This window comes from Mytilus trossulus, chromosome 14, assembly GCF_036588685.1.
Source record: "Mytilus trossulus isolate FHL-02 chromosome 14, PNRI_Mtr1.1.1.hap1, whole genome shotgun sequence".
Lineage (NCBI taxonomy): Eukaryota > Metazoa > Mollusca > Bivalvia > Mytilida > Mytilidae > Mytilus > Mytilus trossulus.
The window spans coordinates 43558370-43584189 of record NC_086386.1 but is presented as its reverse complement, the minus strand read 5'-3'; the positions used below and the strand labels follow the sequence as shown (position 1 = coordinate 43584189).

The following is a 25820-nucleotide window of genomic DNA, read 5'->3' as shown; positions in this document are numbered from 1 at the left end:
TGTCATCTTCAAAAACTATATCATGCAAATGTAGATGTTATTCAAGATTAAAATAGTTTTTCATAACTGTTTGATTTCATTAGAAAATAGGATAAAATACATACATCTGCATGGGAAACAAAAGGCAAACCAGGGCATAAACATTCAGATTTTCAATTTAAGGCACAAAATTCACTGTTCCGCAAATAGTTAGAAGTATAATCTCAATTTTTCCTAAATAAACATGAAAACAAATATATGGAGGATACAAGAAAAACACCATTCTAAACTGTAGATAAAATTTCACTACATTTCATTGGTTCCTAGCTGAAAAATTAAAAATAATCTAATTTACCTTTTACACTTAAAAATCTTAGTTTTGTCAAATTCTCTATTTCTTTTGGCAAGCTAGCAATTGGATTGTAATCTAAGCACAATTCTTCTAGATCTTTCAATCTTCCAATGTTAGCAGGAATATCTTCTATCAATAGTCCTTTCAAGGTCAAATTGATCAATTTGTTCTTGACTGGCCAATCAAATTCCAGCTTTCTTATGGGGCAGTTGTGTATGAAAAATGTTGTCATTACTGGGCCACTGATGATGTCTTTTGGTAGGTCAGTGATGCCCTTTAAATTGGCAAGAATGAGAACTTCTAAATTGCAACACTTTGATATTCCACTTGGTAATATATGTGTGTCATACAAGTCAACATTTACGATTGACATTACGCGTAAATTTTTAAATGTTGTCCAGAGGTTACTAGGTAATGTATTGAAAGGCTGACTTTGAACTGTTAAAGTTTCTGCAAATTGTTGATATGGTTCATAATATGCCGATTCAAGAGAGTAGTCTGGTATTGGTACATAATCGCCACGACTGTATGCATGGGCTCTACATGCTAGAATATGGCCGTATTCCATAAATAATGGTTCCTCAGCTGTCATTCCTGATCTAACTTGTTTCATTGGGACATCGTCAACAACAAGATCGTCAATCCAGTCAAGGAGATCACCTGGTGCACCCTGGGAAGAGGGGCCACCATGCTGGGTGGCAAACAAACCACATAATGAGGCATAAGGTTGTAATAACTGGTACAGTAAGGTCTCTATCTGAAATTTTACATTTTCTAAGTTATTGCAAAAACATTTTCTTTTTAACTATTCCTTAATGGTTTTTTTTTATTTCAATTGATTGACTAATATAATCACTGCAAATCTTTTTCAGGAATCATATTTTAGAGGATACCTTAGTTTGTGACCTTGACACATTATGTGTATTAGCCTTAAGAAATAAGAATTTCATAAAAATAATCAAATTTGTTGTTAACATATGACCACTAAACCCATGCATATTGGTACCCACAGATACAAATCATATGAAGAATTTGGTGTTGATGGCATATTTCATAGGCTCTGTTAAACTTGTTAAAGATTCAGGGCAATTATTTGCTTGACAAATAAACACTGGTTTTTGTTAAAGATTGATATTGTTTAGTTATTTGTGTTGTTTAGATGCTGTCTCATGAATTTATATTTTGTTTACCAAACCCTATAAGTGACCTATGTTTGGCAGGTTCCACTTGACATTTAGCACAATGAGTATTGAATTAATCCCCTTTCTTCAGATTGCACCTGAAGATTTACTTTAGTATCAATATCCATTTTAAACATGTTTATCATATGAATATCTATTTACAGTGTAACCTGCCTAATCGGACACCTGAGTATTCCAACATTCTGCCTTAAGGATGTCTGCTCATCATGTTTTGGACTTTTTGTCAGATTTTCGGAATCCTCTGGTTTTATCTATTTGAATGCCTTAAAAAAATCCTCATGAACCCCCATCTTTCTTTTTATAAATCTTTTACATGTATAATTATAAGTCATTTGTAAAAGTCTAATAAAATTTTATTTATTTTTCATAAGTATTTGAGAACTTTTACTGGTCAATGATAAAGCTATGAAAAATCAAGAGAGTACATTTTCCCTGACAAAATTTCAATGGCTAATATCTCGAAAACAAGCACATTGACCCCTATATTTTTTTGGCTTTTTTTATAAGTATTTGAGAACTTTTACTGGTCAATGATAAAGCTATGAAAAATCAAGAGAGTACATTTTCCCTGACAAAATTTCAATGGCTAATATCTCGAAAACAAGCACATTGACCCCTATATTTTCTTGGCTTTTTTTATTCCTTAATTTAATGGTCCCCCAGGGTGTCTGATAACACAGGTTATACACTGTATATAGAAAAAGCTCCTAAAACTATACTTTTTCTGATGAAATAAATTAAATGACATACTTGCTGCTTACTCCATTTTCCCTTGTTTTCTTTTAGCATCTTCATCTGAGGTGGAATTTGCAACTGTAAACAATATGAAAGGAGAATTGCAATATGAAAGGAGAATTGCACATGTGAACTATTCATTCAAGTATAGGATTGATAAAATTCATAACAATTTACCAATAAGTATATTTGTCATTGCCATTTTTAACATCGGACAACAATGCAAAATTCATTATTCAATTTAAGAAATGTTGCAAATAAATACTGCTATCAAAAATTTTAGTTTAAAGTTTTGAGGAATCTATCCATAAGAACTTTTAGCAACAATAAAAGCATTGCATTAGTTTTGTAAATTAACAGTAGCTTAGCTGATACCTTGTGTGTCAGAAGTGCAATATAATTCCATGCCTGGTATAGATTGCCATAACTGTATTCTACAGGGATATCCTTCTTCAAAGGAAAACCCGGCAAGTCCATAAAATGTATAGAGGTCTGCTTTGGTTGATTTAAGTGGTAAAGATTTGTTCTGGTACCATCTACAATGATAACTCTATGCAGTAAATATGTTACACCTAGAACCAGTCAAGTGCTTACTACTTAGTAAGTATGGGTTCATGCTATTTATATTGTTACCATGTACATAAACAGGCATTTATATTGGGAGATTAATTCTACTTAACATATACATGGACAGGGCTTTATAATGGGTGATAACTTCTGCTTACCATGTACATAAACAGGGCTTTATAATGAGTGATTATTTCTGGCCATACTAGTATACATAAATAGGGCTTTATATTTTTTGATCACTTTCACTTACCATGTACATAGACAGACTGTAAGTTATCATTACTATACTCTATCTTGACTTTAGGATAAGCAACTGTAGGATGGATGTTGTTAATTCCTAGTTCATTGTCTTCTGTAAGGCAAATATTCAAATATTTTAATATCATTTGCATATATATTGGACAAAGTCGTATTTTCATAGTCATTATGTATTTTTTTAAAAAAGGGTCAATATTCAACCATGGCTGTATAAAATAAGCATATTTTCTACATGATAATCAGAGTGAAGTTATTTCAATGCTCAAGTCAATGGTTACCTTATAAGTTGCTGATAGCGACTCACTATACTGTGGAGAATTTTCTTATTCCTGTTTTTGTCTTTTATGACATATAGCATTGATGGTCAGGACACCATTACCTCCACTGTTGTATGCCTTAATAGCAGGTCTATATCTTATAAGTTTGATAATTATAAAAAAGAAGATGTGGTATAATTGCCAATGAGCAAAGCCCATACTGCATAGTCAGCTTTAAAAGGCCTTGAAATGACAAATGTAAAACATTGATAATGCCTTGTTTAAGCTCAGTGACTTTTTTCACATAAATAAAAAAGTATTTTTTCTACTTTACTAAACTTACCATGCATATAACAAAGTCTGTGAACATTAACATCATCAAACATTGTCATGGCAACAGGATATCTCAAGGTCACATCATCCAAGCCAGAAGGAAGGTACACAAGAGAAAAAGGCATCTCAAAGTTAGTACTTCTAATACTTGACCACTCTTGTAAATGTCTAGAATGTAATGTAATGATTTGTTCCTGAACAGACGGACGTGTAATCACCTGACAACAAGAACTGTGTGCAAATATAGCCTTGATTTTCCATTCATTGTCAGCCAGGTCTAAGGCAGAACTACTTCCCTAAAATAGTATAAATACTCTTAATCAATTAATTCATTTGTTGTATAATAATTACTGTGAACCATATGCGAGATTTCAAAAGTGGCCTTTCACATAATTCATTGAACAATTATATAATTGCTGGTGTCATATGTTATTTCCAACCACATGGACGAATTTGCTAATGTGTCTTTCAGGGAGGTTTAAATGAACTTTGGACACTGGCACCAAAACCTGTTTGTCTTCAAAATTTTATAATTTGAGTTATGTAAAAATATCTTTTTACCTTTTCGTTTTTTAGAATAAAACTTATTAATGTGCTACAAAAATAGTATTATTATTGTAATACCTTAGTAATCAAGAAAGGTGGTGCCGGAACAAAGGTCTTCTCTAAACGGTGTTGTTCTTTAGTTCCTATAAAACATAGAATACAGTCAACTTTGTGGTAATTAAGGTGATTAATAATGGGAGGAAAGAGGAGAGCTGATATAAGAGAGATAACTCTTTCAACAAATAACCTTTAAAGTTATTCTTTGTTTATCATTATTAAATTTTTAAGAGTTGTGACTCATCTTTTCTGTTGAAAAAAAACATCAATTTTAATGACTTCATCATGTACAAATTATACAGCATTGTAACATTTCCTTCCAAGTCAAACTTTCATTCTACCATGGTTTACAAGAAAATAAAAAGACAAAATTTGCAATTTACCCACATGTTCTATTTCTAGCACTTTTTAGTTGTAAAGCTTGGTTCCAATTTCCAGTAGTATAAAAGTACATGATTTCTGTGAAATTACTTTAATTCGTGGGTATCAATTTTTGTGGTTTGAGCAATATTTACATGTTCGTGGGTTTTTTAATTCGTGGATTTTATTTTTCTAAAAAAAAAAATTGAAAAATTGTAGGAACGAATGTTTAAAATAGTGTTGATTGAAGGAAATTTCAAAGTAAACATAGACTGTGTAATTCATAGTGATAACACTTATTAACCCATGGTAAAGTGATCAACAGATTAAAAACCATCAAAGGTGTTAATTAGGCCATAAACATGTCACCTTAAGAAAACAGTAACATAAACAAATGCTTTAAACGTATTTTGGATTGTCAAATAGGTAATTCTAATCAAAATCAAGCCCAGCATGAAATTATTATTACCCATATGTACGAAAACTATGAGGATATAAAATGAACACTTTATCATACTATCATATCAATACCGGAAATCTGACTATTATCGGTCAAAAATATTTTTTATGAGAATTAAAAGATCAAAAGTTGTACATTTAGGTTATTAAAGATTAAATGGGTATAATCTTGCATGCTGTAGTTATGTGACTGTAATTAAAGTATTCTCAGATTTGGTGTTATTCAATATATTCTCTAGATCATATCAGTAGTCAAACCTACGGATGGGGATCTTTCCATGTCTTGATTTGGACAATGGTTGTTTTGTTTCGTTGGACACTTAAATTCGTGGATAAAGTGATCCACAAAAACCAGGAAAATTGGTACCCCACAAATAAAAGTACTTTCACATTATTGAAAAAGATTATCTGACAACCAAAGCCAGATGAAATAAAAGCAAATATGGATGAATACTTAAATTACTGCTATAGTTTATAACAAGAGATATTTTGATCTAGAAATTAATGCTGCCGAATGAATGTTTACTGTTTCAGCAACTTCCAAAAAGAAAAACCATAAAATCAAGATACTTTAACATCTTACCAGAATACATAGCTATATCCCCAGCCTCCTTTTTCTCCCTTCTAAGATTCTGTAAGTCTTTATAAGCTTGGTCTGTAAGAAGTGTACATTCAGATTGTCCCATACTGTCCTCATCCTCATCTTTACTCGACAGATATTCAATTGTTCCATCCTCTTGTACTCTACTTATAACTTTCTCTTCATATCTCATGGTCTCAGATCTTTGAAATAAAATAAAAACATAGGGTTTCAGATCTTTGAAAACACAAAAACAACATGTGGGTTCAGATCTTTAAACACAAAAACAACATGTGGTCTCAGATGTTTGAAAACACAAAAACAACATGTGGTTTCAGATCTTTTAAACAAAAAAACAACATGTGGTCTAAGTTTTTTTGAAAACAACAAAAAACAACATGTGGGGTGTGAAACCAGGTCTTTTCGGGCAGGTCAAATGGAGGGCAATAATACAAACAGTGATGCACTACACATAATCACCACATCCAAATTCATTTAGGTATTTACTAATTTTCTATACCCTATGCAGTTCAATTTGTACTTTTTTTCTTATTTTGATAACCTGACTGTAAAACTGGTTGTGAGAGACTATAAACTACTCATTTCAGAAAAATAAACAATGCACTTTTGACTTCTAAATAAAAATATGCTAAATCCCCTCCAGTAAAATATATTATACAGTGAAACCTGTCTGGTTTAGACATGTGGGTAATATACTGTGGATTCATTAATATTCGTTGGATTCCAATTTTCATGGATTTTGTGGGTTCGGCGGAACCACGAATATAGATATTCAACAAATTGCAAATTTTCTGAAGGAATGTACGCAGACTTTACCAAAACCACAAAATTAAATATCCACCAATATGCAAGTTTTACTCAAACCATGAAAATCGGTACCCACAAAAATAAACGAATCCACAGTATACTGATGTTGGTATAAATAAACTTTGGAGCATGTCTGAATTAGACAGGTTTCAGGTAGTCAGGGTTTCAGTTTTTACCAGCTAGGTTCATACATTAATATCTTATAGACTGTTCGTTTTCCAGCTTGAATTGTTTTAAATTATTAATTTTTTGGCCCTTTGTAGCTTGCTGTTTGGTACGAGTTATGGCTCTGTGTTGAAGGCCGTACTTTACTTTTTACAAATTGTGACTTGGATGGAGAGTTGTCTCATTGGCACTCATACATCATCTTCTTATATCTAATTTATGTGGATATTTAGACAATTTAGATTAAATCTGATTCAATCAGGATTTCAGTTTATACGATGTTGGTATAAATATCTTTTAAACCCAGTCTGAGTAAGCAGGTTTACAGTGTAGTCAGGGTTTCAGTTTGTACAGCTAGACCTATATAGAATAATAGGTAGTATCATGTGGAATATCTAGAAGAGCCCGTTAGGGCGAGGTTAAATATTCCACATGATATAGTCAGTATCAAAAAACGAAACTACCTTTTATTCTGTTTATCGGTAATTATGACGTCACACAATGTATTGCCTAATATTTTCAGTGATACAACCAATACTTTGATACTCAAAAATATTAGGCAGTAAGATCAAAGGGAAACTATATATGTTATATATGAATTACCGATAAATGCATTTATGCCAGTATACAAGGTGTTGGAGCAAGTCTGGTTTAGAAGTGTTGACAGCTTAATCAAAATTAGGTTTGAGACAGGTATCCAAGTGTGTTTGATTTGCACTACTGTTGGATACCAATTTTTGTGGATTTCGTGGGCACAGGTAAACCACAAAATTAAATGTTCAACAAATGAGACATTTTCTTTAGGCTTGTATGCAGAAATTTGGCAAAACCAAGAAATTAAATATCCATGAACATACAATTTTTCCCTTATCCACAAAAATTGGTACCCAAAAATAAATGAATCCACACTATATCATGTTATCATATATACATACCCCTCATCTTTAGCACAAGTAATAACTTTCAAACCTCTCTTCAATATTGGTGGGTACATGTAGGACTGAAATGCACAAAGCAAGATTTGTGATTTTATCAACACAACATATACAAATCCTACTAAAAGAACAAAATATCAAAAGTAAATCCCCCCCCCCCCCAAAAAAATAGCATCTTATATGGATATAAAAGAAATTGCAACTATAATACAAATGTTACCAGGTTACAAGATAACTAACCCTTTTTTATATCTGAACTCATTGTCATAAATACAACATTATAATGGGAGACATAATCAGAATCATCAACAAATTATTTGCATTAAGGTGGTACCTAACACTACAGGGAGATAACTCTGTAAAATTAGTGAAACGTTTTAATTACGTTGTGTGGTTAAGGTTATATACAGCTTCTCAATGATCAAAATAAGTGTTTGTCAAACTGCTATACAACCAGTGTAATTTTTCTAATCAAACGGTTGGTTCAAATTTTTTGAAATTTTTATATTTTTGTCAAAGGGTCAAAGAAAATACTTTGTCAAAATTTTAAGAAAATTAAATGTGCCAAATTATTTTCAGTTCAGGTGTTGGGTACAACCTTAAATATCAATTTATAGGTTTGTCATCAGACCATAGATTCCGAGCAACGGAACAAAGAATCAAAACAAGAAGCTGTCAAATTGACAGCGCTCCAGATTTTCCTGCATGAAATATAGACTCACAACTGCAACAAGTGTGTTATGATATTTCTCCACTAGAGACAGTTAAATTTTAATATTTAAAGCGTGAGGCTTTGCCCAGCTTTTTAAATAGTTAAAATTTAACTGTCGAGAGTGGAGAAATATCATTATACACGAGTTATAGTGGTGGAATCTGTTTCTCTAATGAATTTTATCTTTCTTTTTCAAATATTTGAAGAAAGTTGTGTACTTTTTATGTGACGTCATCAGGCATGGTTGCCTTTTTTCATGAACTCACAATAGGAAAATTCAGAAGAAACAAGGAAAATTTAATGTCACAATAAAATTTCGACTAATCATTTGCTGAGAACAAATTTTTCACTAGAGATTAGAAATATTTTTCTGACACCCTTCAGGAAATGTGAAAATAGCATGAACATAAGAGAATGTTTTATCATCATCAACTAATATCCACGTCTCTAATAGTTCATACCCAACAGTTTCTCCCAGGCTTTTCAGCATATTGTTAATCTTAATCATATAAACTGTTTGCAAGAATAAAATAAATTGAAAAGTGAAAATGACACATAGAAGTAGTACATGGAAATTTTTAAGGTGGTACCTAACACTACAGGGAGATAACTCTGTAAAAATCAGCTTAATATTTTAATTATGTTGTAATGTTAAGGAAATATTGGGCTTCTCAATGATCAAAATAAGTGCTTGTGAAACTGCTATATAACCCATCAAATTTTTCTGATAAAGTGGCTGGTTCAAATTTTTTGAAATTTTTATATTTTTGTCAAAGGATCAAAGGAAACATTTATGTCAAAGTTTTATGAAAATTAAACTTGCCAAATTAATATTAGTCAAGGTGTTGGGTACCACTTTAAGGATGTTCTCTAGTCATGTTTTTGAATTTTGTCAGATTTTCAAAATCAGCCGGTTTTATCCATTTGAATGCCTCAAGAAATTTTACCCATTGACTCCCATTTTTTTTTTATAAATCTATTACATGTATTATTATGAGCCATTTGTAAAAGTCTTATAAAATTTTATTTATTTTTTAATAGTTTTTGAGAACTTTAACTTGGCATTGATAAAGCTATGAAAAATCAAGAGAGAACTTTTTCCCGCCAAAATTCCAATGGCTCATATTTCCAAAACAAGCACACCGACCTCTACATTTTTTTTGGCTTTTTTGATTCCTCAATTAATCCCCTATCAATACATACTAGTGTTAAGGAAAGCTATTTATTTTGAAACTGAGTAGAAAACTTCTTCAAGTTGTCATTGGTAAAATATGGCAGTAATCTTGTACTTACTGGACATTTTGGTCTCTTCATTAAATATTCATCATAACCATCTATCTTAGCAACCTCAATACAGTATCGCCCTTTCTTCAACACATATGAGTTCACCAGTGTATTATTCTTTATCACGTCAAGTTTATACCCATCCTAAATAAATACAAAAGTGAATAAATTATCCCATGATCACATAAAGTTTATACCCATCCTAAATAAATACAAAAGTAGGTAAACAAATTATCCAATGTTTTTTGCTATTATAGTTCCATTTAATGATTATCATAATGAACAAATTTAATCTATTATATATAAATGTAATAATAATTGTTTTCAATGTGTTGCAACTAGAATGTCAATGTCATTCATCTGTAAAGTTGGATAACCAAACAAGAATGTGCCAATAGTACATGGATGCCCCACTCGCACTATAATTTTCTATGTTTAGTGGACAAAGAATTTGGGGTCAATACTCTAATTAGGTATTAAATTAGAAAGATCATATCATAGGAAACATGTGTTCTAAGTTTTAGGTTAATTGGACTTAACTTCATCAAAAACTACCTTGACCAAAACTTTATAACTGAAGTGTCACTAACATTTTCTATGTTCAGTGGACTGTGAAATTGGGGTAAAAACTATAATTTTGGCATTTAAATTGGAAAGATCATATCATAGGGAACAAGTGTTCCAAGTTTCAATTTGATCAGACTTTAACTTCATCAAAAACTACCTTAACCAAAAACTTTAAACTGAAGCAGGACAGATGGACAAACATTTTTACAGACAGATGACCTGACTGGAAAGAAAACATATTGACCAAGGTGGGTCATAAAAATTAAAAGTAAAGAAGGTTAGTGAGCTAGTTAAATTATAACTTGTATAGATAATGAACTTTACTTTCACAGCTACCTGGCTGAAATTATGCTTAAGTACAATTTCCTTTTAATACGCAATTAATATATGATTAACCAACTTATTTTTGTGGATACTTTATTTTGTGTCTAGTCCACTTTGCAGCAATTTAATTTCACGATTTACTTGATATTGAATAAGGAAAATCCACATTTAACTAAATTAATGTTACTTTTCTTTTTTTCGCAACTGTAACAAAAAAGTTGGTTTATAGTATGTCAAATGGCATTTCAAACACCACTACTCACATTATCTTGGGTCTCACTAAATGTTGGTAAGGTTTCTGTAGTTGAAGCTTTCCCGTCTTTTTTCATTATCAACCTATACAAAAGCAAATTACCACATGTTGAAATAATATTTAACTTTTTTAATGACTCAATCACTTAGTTCTAAGATTAACGAAATTATCCACAAACATGTACATTTCTATTTGTTAAAAATTTGGTTGTTGAAATATAAAAAGTAATCTGCTTGAATCAATTGTTTTCTGTTTTCATAAGCTAAAAAATAAATCGCTTCGCCAAGAGCTACTGAATACGCCCGCAGACGGCAGAGGTCCAACCCTGAACCGTTGGGGCAAAAATGGACAAAATTTTCACGCTTGCTACAGGTTTGAATTTAGATTGTAATTAAATATTTGACACATGATGGGTTTGGACACAGATCAACTGTAGTCCAAGAACTTAGAATTGGTAATATGCTCAATTTTGCTTTTGTGTAATACACCATGATGTTCCCAATAAACGTATTTACACTTTTGGTATTTAGATTGATTTCGCCTCTGAATGACCTGAGATCACCTCTTAATAACCTTCTGACGTCAAGCAGCAATCTCTTTTTAAATAAGACATCAATTATTATGAATTGTTATGTCAAAGTTTACGGGAACTTGTGTGATTTTATGTAATGGCGGACAAATTTGCATACAAGTGTAAATACATCTATTGCCCCTTCCCAAGAATGAAAAAAATTATTCCACCCTTTTTTTATGCAATACACTTTGCTGTTGCATATTTACCCCAACCCGAAAAAAAATTTGTATACCCCCTCTCGAATTACTTTTTTACACAACCCCCCTTCCAATATTTTTTTCACCTCCCCCATGCCTTTTCCAAAAAATATTTCTTTCCTTCAAGTTATGGTCATAATTTCAATTGAAATTTGCATAGGAGATGCAACCATAAAACCATAATTACCCATTTAAATGCATCTTTTAATTAAAGCAGTGTAAGGGAGATATACAATATGTTTGGATTACCTCCCTTACACTGCTTTAAAAAAGTCTTAATTATCCATTAAACAATAAAAACCTTGTTTTCCCCCTAATTCCTAAATAGTTTGAGACAAAACCCAAAAAGCCATTTCAATGGTTTAATTCCAGAGAGATCCATACACTTAAACATAAGTTATTGTCTGGAAACTAGAAAAATGCCTTTTTGGACCTCTTTTTGGCCCATAATCCCTAAACTGTTAGGACCATTACCCCCATAATCAATCCAAACCTTTCTGTAGTGGTTATAAACCTTGTGTTAAAAGCTTGTTGATTTCTATTGACTTATACTAAAGTTATTATCGGGAAACAATCTGTCTTTGGACGACTCTGAGTATGACCATGACGCCAATGATGACCTAATACCAATATATGAACCAAAAACTTTATAAAAAATTTTGTGGTCATATAAAAAGTAGCTGCTGCCACATCGATCAGTAAATTTGATTAATTAATAGCAGTGACATACTTGTGGCTATACTTTCTGTTTTCATGAGCCTCAGTAAATAGTTGTTTTATATCATCAGTACTGTACTCTTTGATTTTATTTATAGCAATCCATTCAATAACTACTTCTTCATCTTCGGGAGCTTGATAAAAAGATAAGGCAGTTATACAGATTATGCATTGTGTCAATAAATAATACAAAAAGCCTTGCATATTTTTCTTTAAATATGCATTCAAAAATGTTCAACAACTTATTATGTAATATTTTAGTGACTAGCTCTTAAATCTGTTATTATCAAATATTTTGTCAATTTATGCTTATGTTTGTAACAGTAAAAACTTATTTTTTCTTCCAAATTACCACTATATTAACAAGAGGCTAATACTATTAACCCTGGTATCATTTGACATTGATCTTTAAGATGAGAATGAAAATCAATAAAGACAAAGGGAATTATTATACTTTCTGTAAGTGTTCTTTGACAATAAAAATTCTTGATTTTGGAATAGATATAAAATAACTTATTTCAAGAAAAGTCTTACGCTGCTTGATAGTTGCACAGTTGTTGTTAAAATGTTAGATTTCAACCTGTCAATTAATAGTATGCTCATGTGAGAAGACAGAGTAGCGAAAACTAGAAAAACTAAAACTAATAGGTTTTTTAAATAGCCTACTTGTAATTTAATAACAAGGGGCTCTAAAGAGCATGTGTTGCTCAACTTGGTTTAAGTGCATATTAAACAAAAGACACAGATGGATTAATGACAAAATTGTGTTTTGATGATGGTGATGTGTTTGTAGATCTTACATTACTGAACATTCTTGCTACTTACAATTATCTCTATCTATAATGAACTTGGCCCATTAGTTACAGAGGAAAATATTTTGTTAAAATTTACAAGAATTTACAAAATTTATGAAAATTGTTAAAAACTGACTGTAAAGGGCAATAACTCCTTAAGGGGTCAACTGACCATTAGGGTCATGTTGACTTATTTGTAGATCTAAGTTTGCTGAACATTATTGCTATTTACAGTTTATAATAACATTCAAGATAATAATCAAAAACGGCAAAATTTCCTTAAAAATTACCAATTCAGGGGAGCCACCCAACAACTCGTTGTCCGATTCATCTGAAAATTTCAGGGCAGATAAATCTTGACTTGACAAACAATTCAACTCCATATCCATTTTGCTCTAAATGCTTTAGTTTCAGAGTTATAAGCCACAAATCTACATTTTACCCCTATGTTCAATTTTTAGCCATGGCAGCCATCTTGGTTGATTGGCCGGATCACACCACACATTTTTAAACTAGATACCTTAATGATGATTGTGGCCAAGTATGGTTAAATTTGGCCCAACAGTTTCAAAGGAGAAGATTTTTGTAAAAGTTGGTGGCCAGGTGAGCTAAAAATTGACTCAGAATAATATTTAGAATACTGTTGTGTATAGACTATATGAAACAGTATTCTCAATTGAAGACAAAGTGCACTTGGGCAGTTTCACATATAGTCAGTTTAAACAAAATATTTGTCTACCATTGGCCCAAGGTTGTTTTTTTTCAGAAATCTGAGAAATGTATGAAAAATACATTGATATCAGAAACATATTGAGTTATTGTCAAATATTTATATTAAAGGGTAAAGTGAACATTATCATTTTTGTGCCTGTCCCAAGTCAGGAGGCACTAACCTTTGTTAGTCTTGTATGATTTTAATTTTAGTTTCTAGTGTATATTTCAGAGTTAAGTATGACATCCATTATCACTGAAATGGTAAACATTTTTGTTGAGGGGCTAGCTGAAGCACGCCTCCAGATGCAGGAGTTTCTCGCTGCATTGAAGACCCATTGGTGGCCTTCGGCTGTTGTCTACTCTTTGGTTGGGTTGTTGTCACTTTGGTACATTCCCCATTTCTCAATTCTATCAGTATTGGTCAAATACACATTTTGACCAGCTTTCTCATAATAATACTACATGTCAATACATACTATTTCTTTTCATGTGTAAAGGAAGAGATTCATTTGGTCCAAGTGATCCAATTTCTGTAGTTTCTACAAGTACTCCAGGATTAATCTGGAATGACAAAAAAAACCAAGTTAAAATAAAACACTTTGAAAAAATAAAAGAAGACCAAGATGCCACTGCTTGTAAACATACTGCAAATTGAGCCATTTTACTAATTTATAAAAGGACTATGAGAGTGGTGACACCAAATTTTGATCTGAAATTGGTGTTAATAAGCATTATGTATGAGTTTCATAACATTTGGTTGAGGCAAATTAAAGTTAAAGGGACACTAGCTGTCAAATTCATGTTCACTGATTTTGTAATAAAATTCTCATACTTGATTTATAACAATGAAAAACATTTATCCAAACTATTTTAAGTTTAAAACAAACAATTAACAGGGCATGGGCATGCAAATACGTAGCTTCGTTTTGTGTGTATTATAGTCTAGACGCCATCTAATTTACTATCTAGTTGACCTCTAAAATCATCGGATGACCATACATGTGTATTAGCGATAATACAAAATAAATATAGATATAAATAAATTAGGCAAACTCGCGTTGTGAATTATTTCTAGGTCTATTTGATTTTATATTATAGAAAAAAACAAATATTTATCATCGTTTTTACCTTATAAGAATAGTTTTTTGTAAATCGAATCAGTCAATCAAACGATTTACCTTTGTTTCACTTTCAATGTTGACCTTTAAATAATTTTACATATAAAATTCTTGTGTTATCCATCTCAAGCTAAGGGGTTAAATTGAAGTTAATCTTATGTCCTATGCACAAAAATATCAATCCTTTTTTTTTTTAGGTCACTCACACCAATCGTTTTCAATTTTATAGGTGTAATCAAGATATGATAAGGAAACTACCGTTTTAGATTGTGAAATAGTTTTAATTACCTGATATCCTATTTTTAGACTGTGAAATAGTTTTAATTACCTGATATCCTATTTTTAGATTGTGAAATAGTTTTAATTACCTGATATCCTTTTTTTAGATTGTGAAATAGTTTTAATTACCTGATATCCTATAAGTCCTTTGGTAGGATTATGTAGTATTACCCATCCGGTCAGAAAATCTGTTTTATCTTTCGGTGTCATTAACAAATTCTTTCTTGGACTACATGAAAACAGAAAAGAAATTAAACTGTTGACTCTGAGCTGTGTATCACTCTTCAGCAGTGCTTCCCTTCAAGGAAGCTGGCTTGTCATGTTTTAGATTTTTTGTCAGATTTTTGGAAATCCTCTAATTTTATCAATTTGAATGCCTAGAAAAAATTTGCCCGGTGATCCTCATTTTTCTTTTTGTAAATCTTTTACATGTATAATGATAAGCCATCTGTAAAAGTCTTATAAAATTTATTAATTACTTTTTAACAGTTTTTGAGAAATTCAACTTGTCAATGATAAAGCTATGAAAACAAGAGAGAATATTTTCCCACCGAAATTTCAATGGCTTATATCTCGAAAACAAGCACGGTGACCTGTATATATATTTAGCTCTTTGGATTCCTTTATTAATCCCCTATCTATATAAACTAGTGTTTTGAAAAGTGAATTACTTTGAAACTGACAAGCAAACTCCCTTAAACTAACCTACCGGTAATCACTAACTGTATAATGTAAACTATGCAATATATTCAATGTCAATAGACCCTGACTGAGAGAATAAGCCAAATAATGATCTATGTTACAGCAGATATGCCAATGCTTTTACATCTGCATCCCTAATTTCATTGACCTTTCACTAATGGTTCCATTTTATCTTTTATAAAAACAATTCATATACCTTCAAGAAATCTATGAAAACAGATATACCAGTACATGAAAAAACATATTTCAATATTTATAATCTATCTGTTTTAGATAGGACAAGTAAATTTCTTTTGAATCTCAGGAATAAAAACTAGAGGCTCTCAAGAGCCTGTATCGCTCACCTGATTCTACTTGAGTTTTTGAAATCATACAAAAAAATATAAAATTTGGCTTAAAGTAACAACACAACCTCATAAGGAAAGGAACATTCAGGCTTTGTTTGATTTCATTAAAAAAAAAACACTGGCGGCCATCTTGGATGTTGGATCGGCTACAAAGTAACAACACTTGGTCAGCACCTCATAAGGAACATTCATGCCATGTTTGGTTTCATTCCATTCAGTGGTTCTCTAAAAGAAGTCTTTTGTATGCATTTCTCATAGGGTCCTATGTTAAATTAAGTCCCACCCTGGCGGCCATCTTGGACGATGGATCCGCTACAAAGTAACAACACTTGGTCAGCACCTCATAAGAAACATTCATGCCATGTTTGGTTTCATTCCATTCAGTGGTTCTCTAAAAGAAGTCATTTGTATGCATTTCCCATAGGGTCCTATGTTAAACTAAGTCCCCCACTGGCGGCCATCTTGGATGATGGATCGGCTACAAAGTAACAACACTTGGTCAGCACCTCATAAGGAACATTCATGCCATGTTTGGTTTCATTCCATTTAGTGGTTCTCTAAAAGAAGTCATTTGTATGCATTTCCTATAAGGTCCTATGTTAAACTAAGTCCCCTGCTGGTGACCATCTTGGATGATGGATCGGCTACAAAGTAACAACACTTGGTCAGCACTTCATAAGGAACATTTATGCCATGTATGGTTTCATTCCATTCAGTGATTCTCTAAAAGAAGTCATTTGTATGCATTTCCCATAGGGTCCTATGTTAAACCACGTGGGCCGCTGGTGGCCATCTTGGATGATGGATCGGCTACAAAGTAACAACACTTGGTCAGCACCTCATAAGAAACATTCATGCCATGTTTGGTTTCATTCCATTTAGTGGTTCTCTAAAAGAAGTCATTTGTATGCATTTCCTATAGGGTCCTATGTTAAACTAAGTCCCCTGCTGGTGACCATCTTGGATGAAGGATCAGCTACAAAGTAACAACACTTGGTCAGCACCTCATAAGGAACATTCATGCCATGTTTGGTTTCATTCCATTTAGTGGTTCTCTAAAAGAAGTCATTTGTATGTATTTCCCATAGGGTCCTATGTTTAACTAAGTCCCCCGCTGGCTGCCATCTTGGATGATGGATCGGCTACAAAGTAACAACACTTGGTCAGCACCTCATAAGGAACATTCATGCCATGTTTGGTTTCATTCCATTCAGTGGTTCTCTAAAAGAAGTCATTTGTATGCATTTCTCATAGGGTCCTATGTTAAATTAAGTCCCACCCTGGCGGCCATCTTGGACGATGGATCCACTACAAAGTAACAACACTTGGTCAGCACCTCATAAGGAACATTCATGCCATGTTTGGTTTCATTCCATTTAGTGGTTCTCTAAAAGAAGTCATTTGTATGCATTTCCTATAGGGTCCTATGTTAAACTAAGTCCCCTGCTGGTGACCATCTTGGATGAAGGATCAGCTACAAAGTAACAACACTTGGTCAGCACCTCATAAGGAACATTCATGCCATGTTTGGTTTCATTCCATTTAGTGGTTCTCTAAAAGAAGTCATTTGTATGCATTTCCTATAAGGTCCTATGTTAAACTAAGTCCCCTGCTGGTGACCATCTTGGATGATGGATCGGCTACAAAGTAACAACACTTGGTCAGCACTTCATAAGGAACATTTATGCCATGTGTGGTTTCATTCCATTCAGTGATTCTCTAAAAGAAGTCATTTGTATGCATTTCCCATAGGGTCCTATGTTAAACCACGTCGGCCGCTGGCGGCCATCTTGGATGATGGATCGGCTACAAAGTAACAACACTTGGTCAGCACCTTATAAGGAACATTCATGCCATGTTTGGTTTCATTCCATTTAGTGGTTCTCTAAAAGAAGTCATTTGTATGCATTTCCTATAGGGTCCTATGTTAAACTAAGTCCCCTGCTGGTGACCATCTTGGATGAAGGATCAGCTACAAAGTAACAACACTTGGTCAGCACCTCATAAGGAACATTCATGCCATGTTTGGTTTCATTCCATTTAGTGGTTCTCTAAAAGAAGTCATTTGTATGTATTTCCCATAGGGTCCTATGTTTAACTAAGTCCCCCGCTGGCTGCCATCTTGGATGATGGATCGGCTACAAAGTAACAACACTTGGTCAGCACCTCATAAGGAACATTCATGCCATGTTTGGTTTCATTCCATTCAGTGGTTCTCTAAAAGAAGTCATTTGTATGCATTTCTCATAGGGTCCTATGTTAAATTAAGTCCCACCCTGGCGGCCATCTTGGACGATGGATCCGCTACAAAGTAACAACACTTGGTCAGCACCTCATAAGGAACATTCATGCCATGTTTGGTTTCATTCCATTTAGTGGTTCTCTAAAAGAAGTCATTTGTATGTATTTCCCATAGGGTCCTATGTTTAACTAAGTCCCCCGCTGGCTGCCATCTTGGATGATGGATCGGCTACAAAGTAACAACACTTGGTCAGCACCTCATAAGGAACATTCATGCCATGATTGGTTTCATTCCATTCAGTGGTTCTCTAAAAGAAGTCATTTGTATGCATTTCTCATAGGGTCCTATGTTAAATTAAGTCCCACCCTGGCGGCCATCTTGGACGATGGATCCGCTACAAAGTAACAACACTTGGTCAGCACCTCATAAGGAACATTCATGCCATGTTTGGTTTCATTCCATTTAGTGGTTCTCTAAAAGAAGTCATTTGTATGCATTTCCTATAGGGTCCTATGTTAAACTAAGTCCCCTGCTGGTGACCATCTTGGATGAAGGATCAGCTACAAAGTAACAACACTTGGTCAGCACCTCATAAGGAACATTCATGCCATGTTTGATTTCATTCCATTTAGTGGTTCTCTAAAAGAAGTCATTTGTATGTATTTCCCATAGGGTCCTATGTTTAACTAAGTCCCCCGCTGGCTGCCATCTTGGATGATGGATCGGCTACAAAGTAACAACACTTGGTCAGCACCTCATAAGGAACATTACCATGTTTGGTTTCATTCCATTTAGTGGTTCTCTGGAAGAAGTTCAAAATGTAAAAAGTTAACGACGACGATGACGCCAAGTGGTGAGAAAAGCTCACTTGGCCCTTTGGGCCAGGTGAGCTAAAAATAAGGGGAAAATCATCAAACACTACCCATAGTAAATCAATTATCAAAAATATCAAGTGATTGGACAACATAATAAACTGCATAAATTTGTCTGAGAGAAAGCTATTTTACCTTATCCACATGTTTCCATACTTGTATGCATCATAACTCCATTTCCATGAATTAGTGAAAGTCTAAAATAGAAGTATGACACGAAAATGAGAATAAATAAAAATGCTTTTTTTTGCCAATATAGCCTTTCTTACATGTGATGTAAATGAGAAATTTCTACCCGCATAAGTGGCAAAAAATAAATTGCTTGATTTACAATATCAATTTTGAGATTTCATGGATTTTAAGGATGTCTGCTTGTCATGTTTTGGACTTTTTGTCAGATTTTCAGAATCCTCTGGTTTTATCTATTTAAATGCCTTAAAACAAATTCCCCATGAACCCCCATTTTTCATTTTATAAATCTTTTACATGTATAATTATAAGTCATTTGTAAAAGTCTTATAAAATTTTATTTATTTTTTAATAGTATTTGGGAACTTTAACTGGTCAATGATAACGCTATGAAAAATCAAGAGAGAACAATATCCTGCCAAAATTCCAATGGCTAATATCTCGAAAACAAGCACATTGACCCCTATATTTTTTTTGCTATTTTGATTCCTCAATTTTTTTCCTATCAAAACATACTAGTTTTATGAAAAGTTATTTATTTTGAAACTGAGCAGCAAACATCCTCAAGAACCATTTTTATCCTTTCATAAAAATTATTCCTCAAGACCTTGTAATACAAAAATTGTAAATTAATATCTGTTCAGCACTGATATAATAATTAGAATTTGCATTAAACTTATCAGGCATGAAGCCTTTCTGTATAACCTGTTTTTAAAACATGTCTGACCATGCATCTGTCACAAACTGTCTTAGAGAAATATGCTGACTTGAGATAACAGAATCATATATTTTAAATGTCTTTAAGGTGGTACCTAACACTACAGGGAGATAACTCTGTAAAGTCAGCTAAACTTTTAAATAACGTTGTGTTGTAAAAGGAATATTAAGCTTCTCAATGATCAGAATTGGTGTTTGTCAAACTGCTATATAACCAGTGTAATTTTTCTGACAAAACGGTTGGTTCAAAATTTTCAAAATTTTTATATTTTTGTTAAAGGGTCAAAGTAAATAATTTGACAAATTTTATGAAAATTAAACGAGCCAAATTAGTTTCAGTTAAAGTGTTGGGTACCACCTTAAACTTATCAGGCATGAAGCCTTTCTGTATAACCTGTTTTTAAAACATGTCTGACCATGCATCTGTCACTAACTGTCTTAGAGAAATATGCTGACTTGAGATAACAGAATCATATATTTTAAATGTCTTTAACTCTACATGGATTGATAAATCTTTAACAACATGTTCAGCATTATTGTGCAATTTTTTGGCCCTCAGTTGTATTGGTGGAGGAAGCTGGAGTGTCTGGAGAGAACCATAAACCTTTGGTAGGAAAACTAACAATCCTTGTCAATTAAGATTAGAGTGGATGGAGTGCACCTGGCAGATGTGGTATTGGAACTTACAGCCTTAGCATTGACAGGCTAGTCCCTGCCATGAAGTATGTGGTCCCCAAACTTGCAACTGATCAGGTCAACTTAAATCTCATCAAAAACTATCGATCTTACAAAATTTACCAAACTGAAACTCATGCATGTACTTAGGCAAGGTTTAGGAATTTTTGTCAGATCTTTCGGACTCCCTTGTTTTTTGCCCAATAACAGCCATTTTTCTTTTCCTATAAGACTTGATTAATATTTTTTTGATTTGAGAACCAAATAATATACCAATGCAAATATAAGGTAAAAGTCTGAGTCAACTTTTTCCCACCATTTTTTTTAAATTAAACATCTCGAGATCCATAACTATTCAATATTTTTAGCTGAATTGGTTGGTCAACCTTTTAACAGAATTTTGATGTCATCACACTTTGGAACTTTAGGGCACTTACACGATTGGATCGAAGGGTCCAAGGTTCTTTCTCCAATAATTTTACACATTCTCCTGCTGAATGGAGGGACACAATGGGGTGAAATCCATGTGGTGGTACAGTGATCATCTCTTCTGGTACTTTGTATATCTATAGAAAATAAGTTTACACATTTTAAGTTGAAAATATCTAATTTCTGGAACTGATAAATTTTATGATAACCACTGAAAGTTTCTAAATAAAAAAAACGCATTGAGTAGTTATTGAAATTAAATCCTTTATGTGCTCCCATTCTGATAAGTTGACATTAAGGATCTAATGAAATACAAAGGGGATCAAAGCCTGTGATTTAGGTTCACAAACTTTAAATAAAAGTCTAAAATAATTAAACTGAAATGTTAAGTTGTGAAATTTGACAGCATCATATTTAAGAGATTTATATTATTACAAGAGGCTGTCACAACGACAGCAAACAAGATTTATTAACATTTATTTGTATCCTGCCAATATCACAAGAACCATAACTGATGAACGGTGAAAGTCAAATTCGTCATTATTGAACTTGACCTCCATTTTGTCATCAGTAACAACATATTAAAATTTGAGAAGCTTTGAATGTACAGTTCATGCGTAAATGCACGGACACGACTGGAAATGCCATTTTTCAATTTTTCAAGAACCATAACTCCTGAACGGTAAAATATCTCAATTGCTATCAGAAATAGGTTCAACTTTGACTCTAAATACTGAAGTGTCTTTAGTATCCTTCCATAAATTATCATATCATGTTATATTGTTTTAGAAAAGAAAATTGTTCATGCAAAATATTCAATGCAACATATACTAAAAACATACAGGTCTGCCAAGTTTTCAAAATGCCCATGAGGGTTTTGCGTGCAAGATGGCTGCCATACTCCTAAAAAACCTTGAAGGGGATCTTCAAATACAGTGCAATGTTGTTGTTGGTTCTTCATACTTTTATAAGCCTCAATTCATTGTAAAATTATTTGGTTTTTTTAAATTGTGGACATAATTGCTCATTAAAAATTTCAATTTTGGGAGCCTCCATGGGGCAAATCCCATGCAAATAGTGTCAGTTGGCCGGTATGTAAGAAAGAATTGTGTTGCGTGTGTTCTAACAAGCAAGCAGAAAATGAAAGTTACCATTTTATCATTCTTGTAAAATTTGATATCTTTGGCTTCAGTGTCACAATACACAGACATTATGTCACCTTTGTAACACCTGGCAAACTTTGTACTGGACGAACTCTTCCCTGTATAGACTCTGTAAACAAATAATATTTATAGCGAACCCTATTGAACCTTTCTATAGATTCACCTGCAAGTTACCTGTCCATTTAAACTTTTGTAAGTTCTATTGTCCCATCTAACAAATACAACAGGTATTGTTCTCTGTATAGTTTATTCACCAGGACCTTTAAATTTCTTCTAAGAGAAATATATCACTCATTGATTAATTTACCTGAGTAATATATTTATCTGCTAAATTAGATGGAAATAACATGTGTACTATTTATAAAAAACTGTATATGAGTTTGAATGTATTATATTTTCAATCTGTTGAATGTAAACACTGATTCAAACATTAATAAAAGTTGATTCCTAAAAAAAATTAACATTATTCCTATTTCCAAAAACAAATTGATAAAAAAAAAACTAAAAATGTTGATGTTTACATATTAAGGCCTTCTTAAAAGTATTCTATAACTAAACAAAAACTAAAAAATGCAAATTTTCATACGAACAATACTTTTTATTTTAAAACCAAACTGTTTATGATTAAGTTATTATTCATTTTGAACATATTGAAAAAAATATTATAAATGTTTAATAAACACGAAATCACAGGCATTTTTTTTTTTATGTGAAACATGTAATTTCTATCAATTTAGCAGATAAATTTTCTACTGAGGTAGATTAATCAATGAGTGATATATTTCTCTTAGAAGAAATTTAAAGGTCTGACTGAATAAACTATACAGAGAACAATACCTGTTGTATTTGTTAGATGGGACAATAGAACAGCCAAAAGTTTAAATGGACAGGTAACTTGCAGGTGAATCTATAGAAAGGTTCAATAGGGTTTGCTATAAGATTTCATATTATAAATCTTGCGGTATTCCACAATCTACCATTCCATATATATAACAAAAGTTTACATATCAAAATTGAGAATGGAAAAAGGGAATGTGTCAAGAAGACAACAACCGGACCAAACAGTACAAAACAGCTAAAGGCCCCCAATGGGGCCTCAACACAGCTAGAAATTCCCTCAACCGGCCCACTAAACAAAATGTTTACTAGTTCAGTGATGCCCCACTCACACTATCATTTTCTATGTTTAATGGACTGTGAAATTGGGGTTAAAACTCTAAATTGGATTTAAATTAGAAAGATCATATCATAGGAAACATGAATACTAAGTTTAAGTTGATTGGACTTTAACTTCATCAAAAACTACCATGACTAAAAACTTTAACCTGAAGTGGGACGAACGGACAGACGAACAGAGGGATGGATGGACAGACGGACAAACAGACAGACAAACAAACAAACGAAAGGACCTGCAGACCAGAAAACATAATGTCCCACTACTATTGTAGGTGAGGCACAAAATTCCTACAAGACTAACAAAGGCCAATATTTTTTTTTCAGTTTCTACAAGAATATAGGAATCAATATTCTTATTATGAAGTACATGCGAAAAGAGTAATGAAAAATTTATGGATAGATTTAAGGGATGAAAGGATAAACTGAAGAATGGTGTGACCAGACAAATGCTACTTATTCATCACTTTTAGACTTGGGGCATGATATTAATTAACATACTTACAAAGGGATAAACTGACAAAGGGATTGCAGTATGCCAACCATTTAGTGAGAAGAGGTTTAAAAATCATTTAGTTTAGTTTAAATCAGGTGTCATCAAATGCATTAATTATGACCTATATCTTGACCTTTCAAGGAAACTACTTCCCTCTTAAATTTTATGGACGTCATCACGATTTGGTTGAACGTTATGGAATAACCTTTTCACAGATGATATCTGTTTTGTTTCTTATGTTGTAACTACAATCCCCTTCTCTTTTCATGAATATGACTTTTCAAATTAGACTATTTACAGGGTTTGTGATAACATAAGCAACACGAAGGGTGCCACATGTGGTGAGGGATCTGCTTACCCTTCGGAGGCACCTGAGATCACCCCAGTTTTTGGTGGGGTTTGTGTTGCTCAGTCTATAGTTTTCTATGTTGCTTCTTGTGTACTTTTATTTGTCTGTTTGTCTTTTTCCTGTTCAGCCATGGTGTTGTCAGTTTATTTTTGATTCATGAGTTTGACTGTCCCTCTGGTATCTTTCCCCCCTCTTTTGATTGACACCCATACAATAAATGTTTACCCTCCATCGTCAGCATGGTATCCATACGAAGTTGGGTTCCATCCTGGCATTCTGTTGGGAGCATAATCCCTGGGAGCAACTCCTATACCAATGAACCTACTTTTACCTTCATGAATTATTTCTGAAATAAAATATTCAAATTAGTATGATACCATTAAAATCCACAAGAATATGTCCATAGTATACACTAGCTGATGCACCAATTGCTCTATCATTTTCTATGTTCAGTGGACTGTTAAATTGGGATAAAAACTATGATTTTGCATTAAAATTAGAAAGATTATATCATAAGAAAGATGTGTACTAAGTTTCAAGTTGATAGGACTTCAACTTCATTACAAACTGTTATCACAGAGATATGTCTTGCTTTTTGGTAATTTCCATAATGCAAATTGAAATAGCAACACTTTAACGTGCAAGATTTGGGAATATTCAAAGTCAATGAACCATGACTGAAGGTACATGGCTAAACAATCTCAATGGTAATCAAGATATTGTCATATTGTAAACTATATAACACTTGATTTGATTTTTGATGTTTTAACGCCACTTTTAAGCACAGCATTTTGGCTATTTTGTGACGGCCAGTTTTTATTGGTGGAGGAAGCCAAAGTACCTGGAAAAAACCACCAACCTTCGATAGGAAATAAACTATATAACAAATATCAAATCAATATCAATACTCACTATAACTAAACTTTTTGATGTTTTCTGAGAAGCATTCTACTCCAATAAACTGTGCAACTGGTGATGAAGTGGATCTTGGTTCATAGCTGTAATAAAAAGATATAAATTACACAAAAATGTTCAAAGGGTACAGCAACTAAATGTTAAAGGTAAAATATAAAAAACAATAACAATAAATGCTAAAAAAATAAAAGAGGAATGTCTATGAGGATGTAAATGCAAATGCCACTGCTCAAGTTTTCCCAGTTAAAAAAAGGCATATCTCTATGATTGTAAATGACTCACTATCCAAATTGAAACAGGTTTTGGGTGTTGCAGTACTTAGCATTATGTATGAGTTTCACGAAATTTACTTGAGGCAAACTAAGTAAGAGTGTGAAAACAAAATGGGACAGGCAGATGAAT

At 32.8% G+C, this 25820-nt stretch overlaps 2 protein-coding genes across 2 annotated transcripts in view; both read right to left on the bottom strand.

Moving 5' to 3' along the window:
* Window positions 1-20075, bottom strand: part of LOC134697792 (uncharacterized) — a 64273-nt gene extending 44198 nt beyond the window's left edge. The window contains exons 1-15 of the mRNA XM_063560078.1: window positions 20061-20075; window positions 19448-19509; window positions 15279-15378; window positions 14229-14313; window positions 12258-12378; window positions 10767-10839; window positions 9622-9756; window positions 7617-7681; window positions 5692-5891; window positions 4311-4375; window positions 3697-3982; window positions 3089-3190; window positions 2644-2804; window positions 2284-2346; window positions 335-1088 (exon numbers count right to left, since the gene is read on the bottom strand). Of these exons, the coding sequence (XP_063416148.1) occupies window positions 335-1088; window positions 2284-2346; window positions 2644-2804; window positions 3089-3190; window positions 3697-3982; window positions 4311-4375; window positions 5692-5891; window positions 7617-7681; window positions 9622-9756; window positions 10767-10839; window positions 12258-12378; window positions 14229-14313; window positions 15279-15378; window positions 19448-19509; window positions 20061-20075 (2287 nt within the window). The remainder of the gene's footprint in view (window positions 1-334; window positions 1089-2283; window positions 2347-2643; window positions 2805-3088; window positions 3191-3696; window positions 3983-4310; window positions 4376-5691; window positions 5892-7616; window positions 7682-9621; window positions 9757-10766; window positions 10840-12257; window positions 12379-14228; window positions 14314-15278; window positions 15379-19447; window positions 19510-20060) is intronic.
* A 543-nt stretch (window positions 20076-20618) lies between these two features.
* Window positions 20619-25820, bottom strand: part of LOC134697791 (uncharacterized) — an 82036-nt gene continuing 76834 nt past the window's right edge. Inside the window, exons 20-24 of the mRNA XM_063560077.1 lie at window positions 25416-25501; window positions 24729-24849; window positions 22474-22594; window positions 21331-21459; window positions 20619-20804 (exon numbers count right to left, since the gene is read on the bottom strand). Coding sequence (XP_063416147.1) covers window positions 20619-20804; window positions 21331-21459; window positions 22474-22594; window positions 24729-24849; window positions 25416-25501 — 643 coding nt within the window. The remainder of the gene's footprint in view (window positions 20805-21330; window positions 21460-22473; window positions 22595-24728; window positions 24850-25415; window positions 25502-25820) is intronic.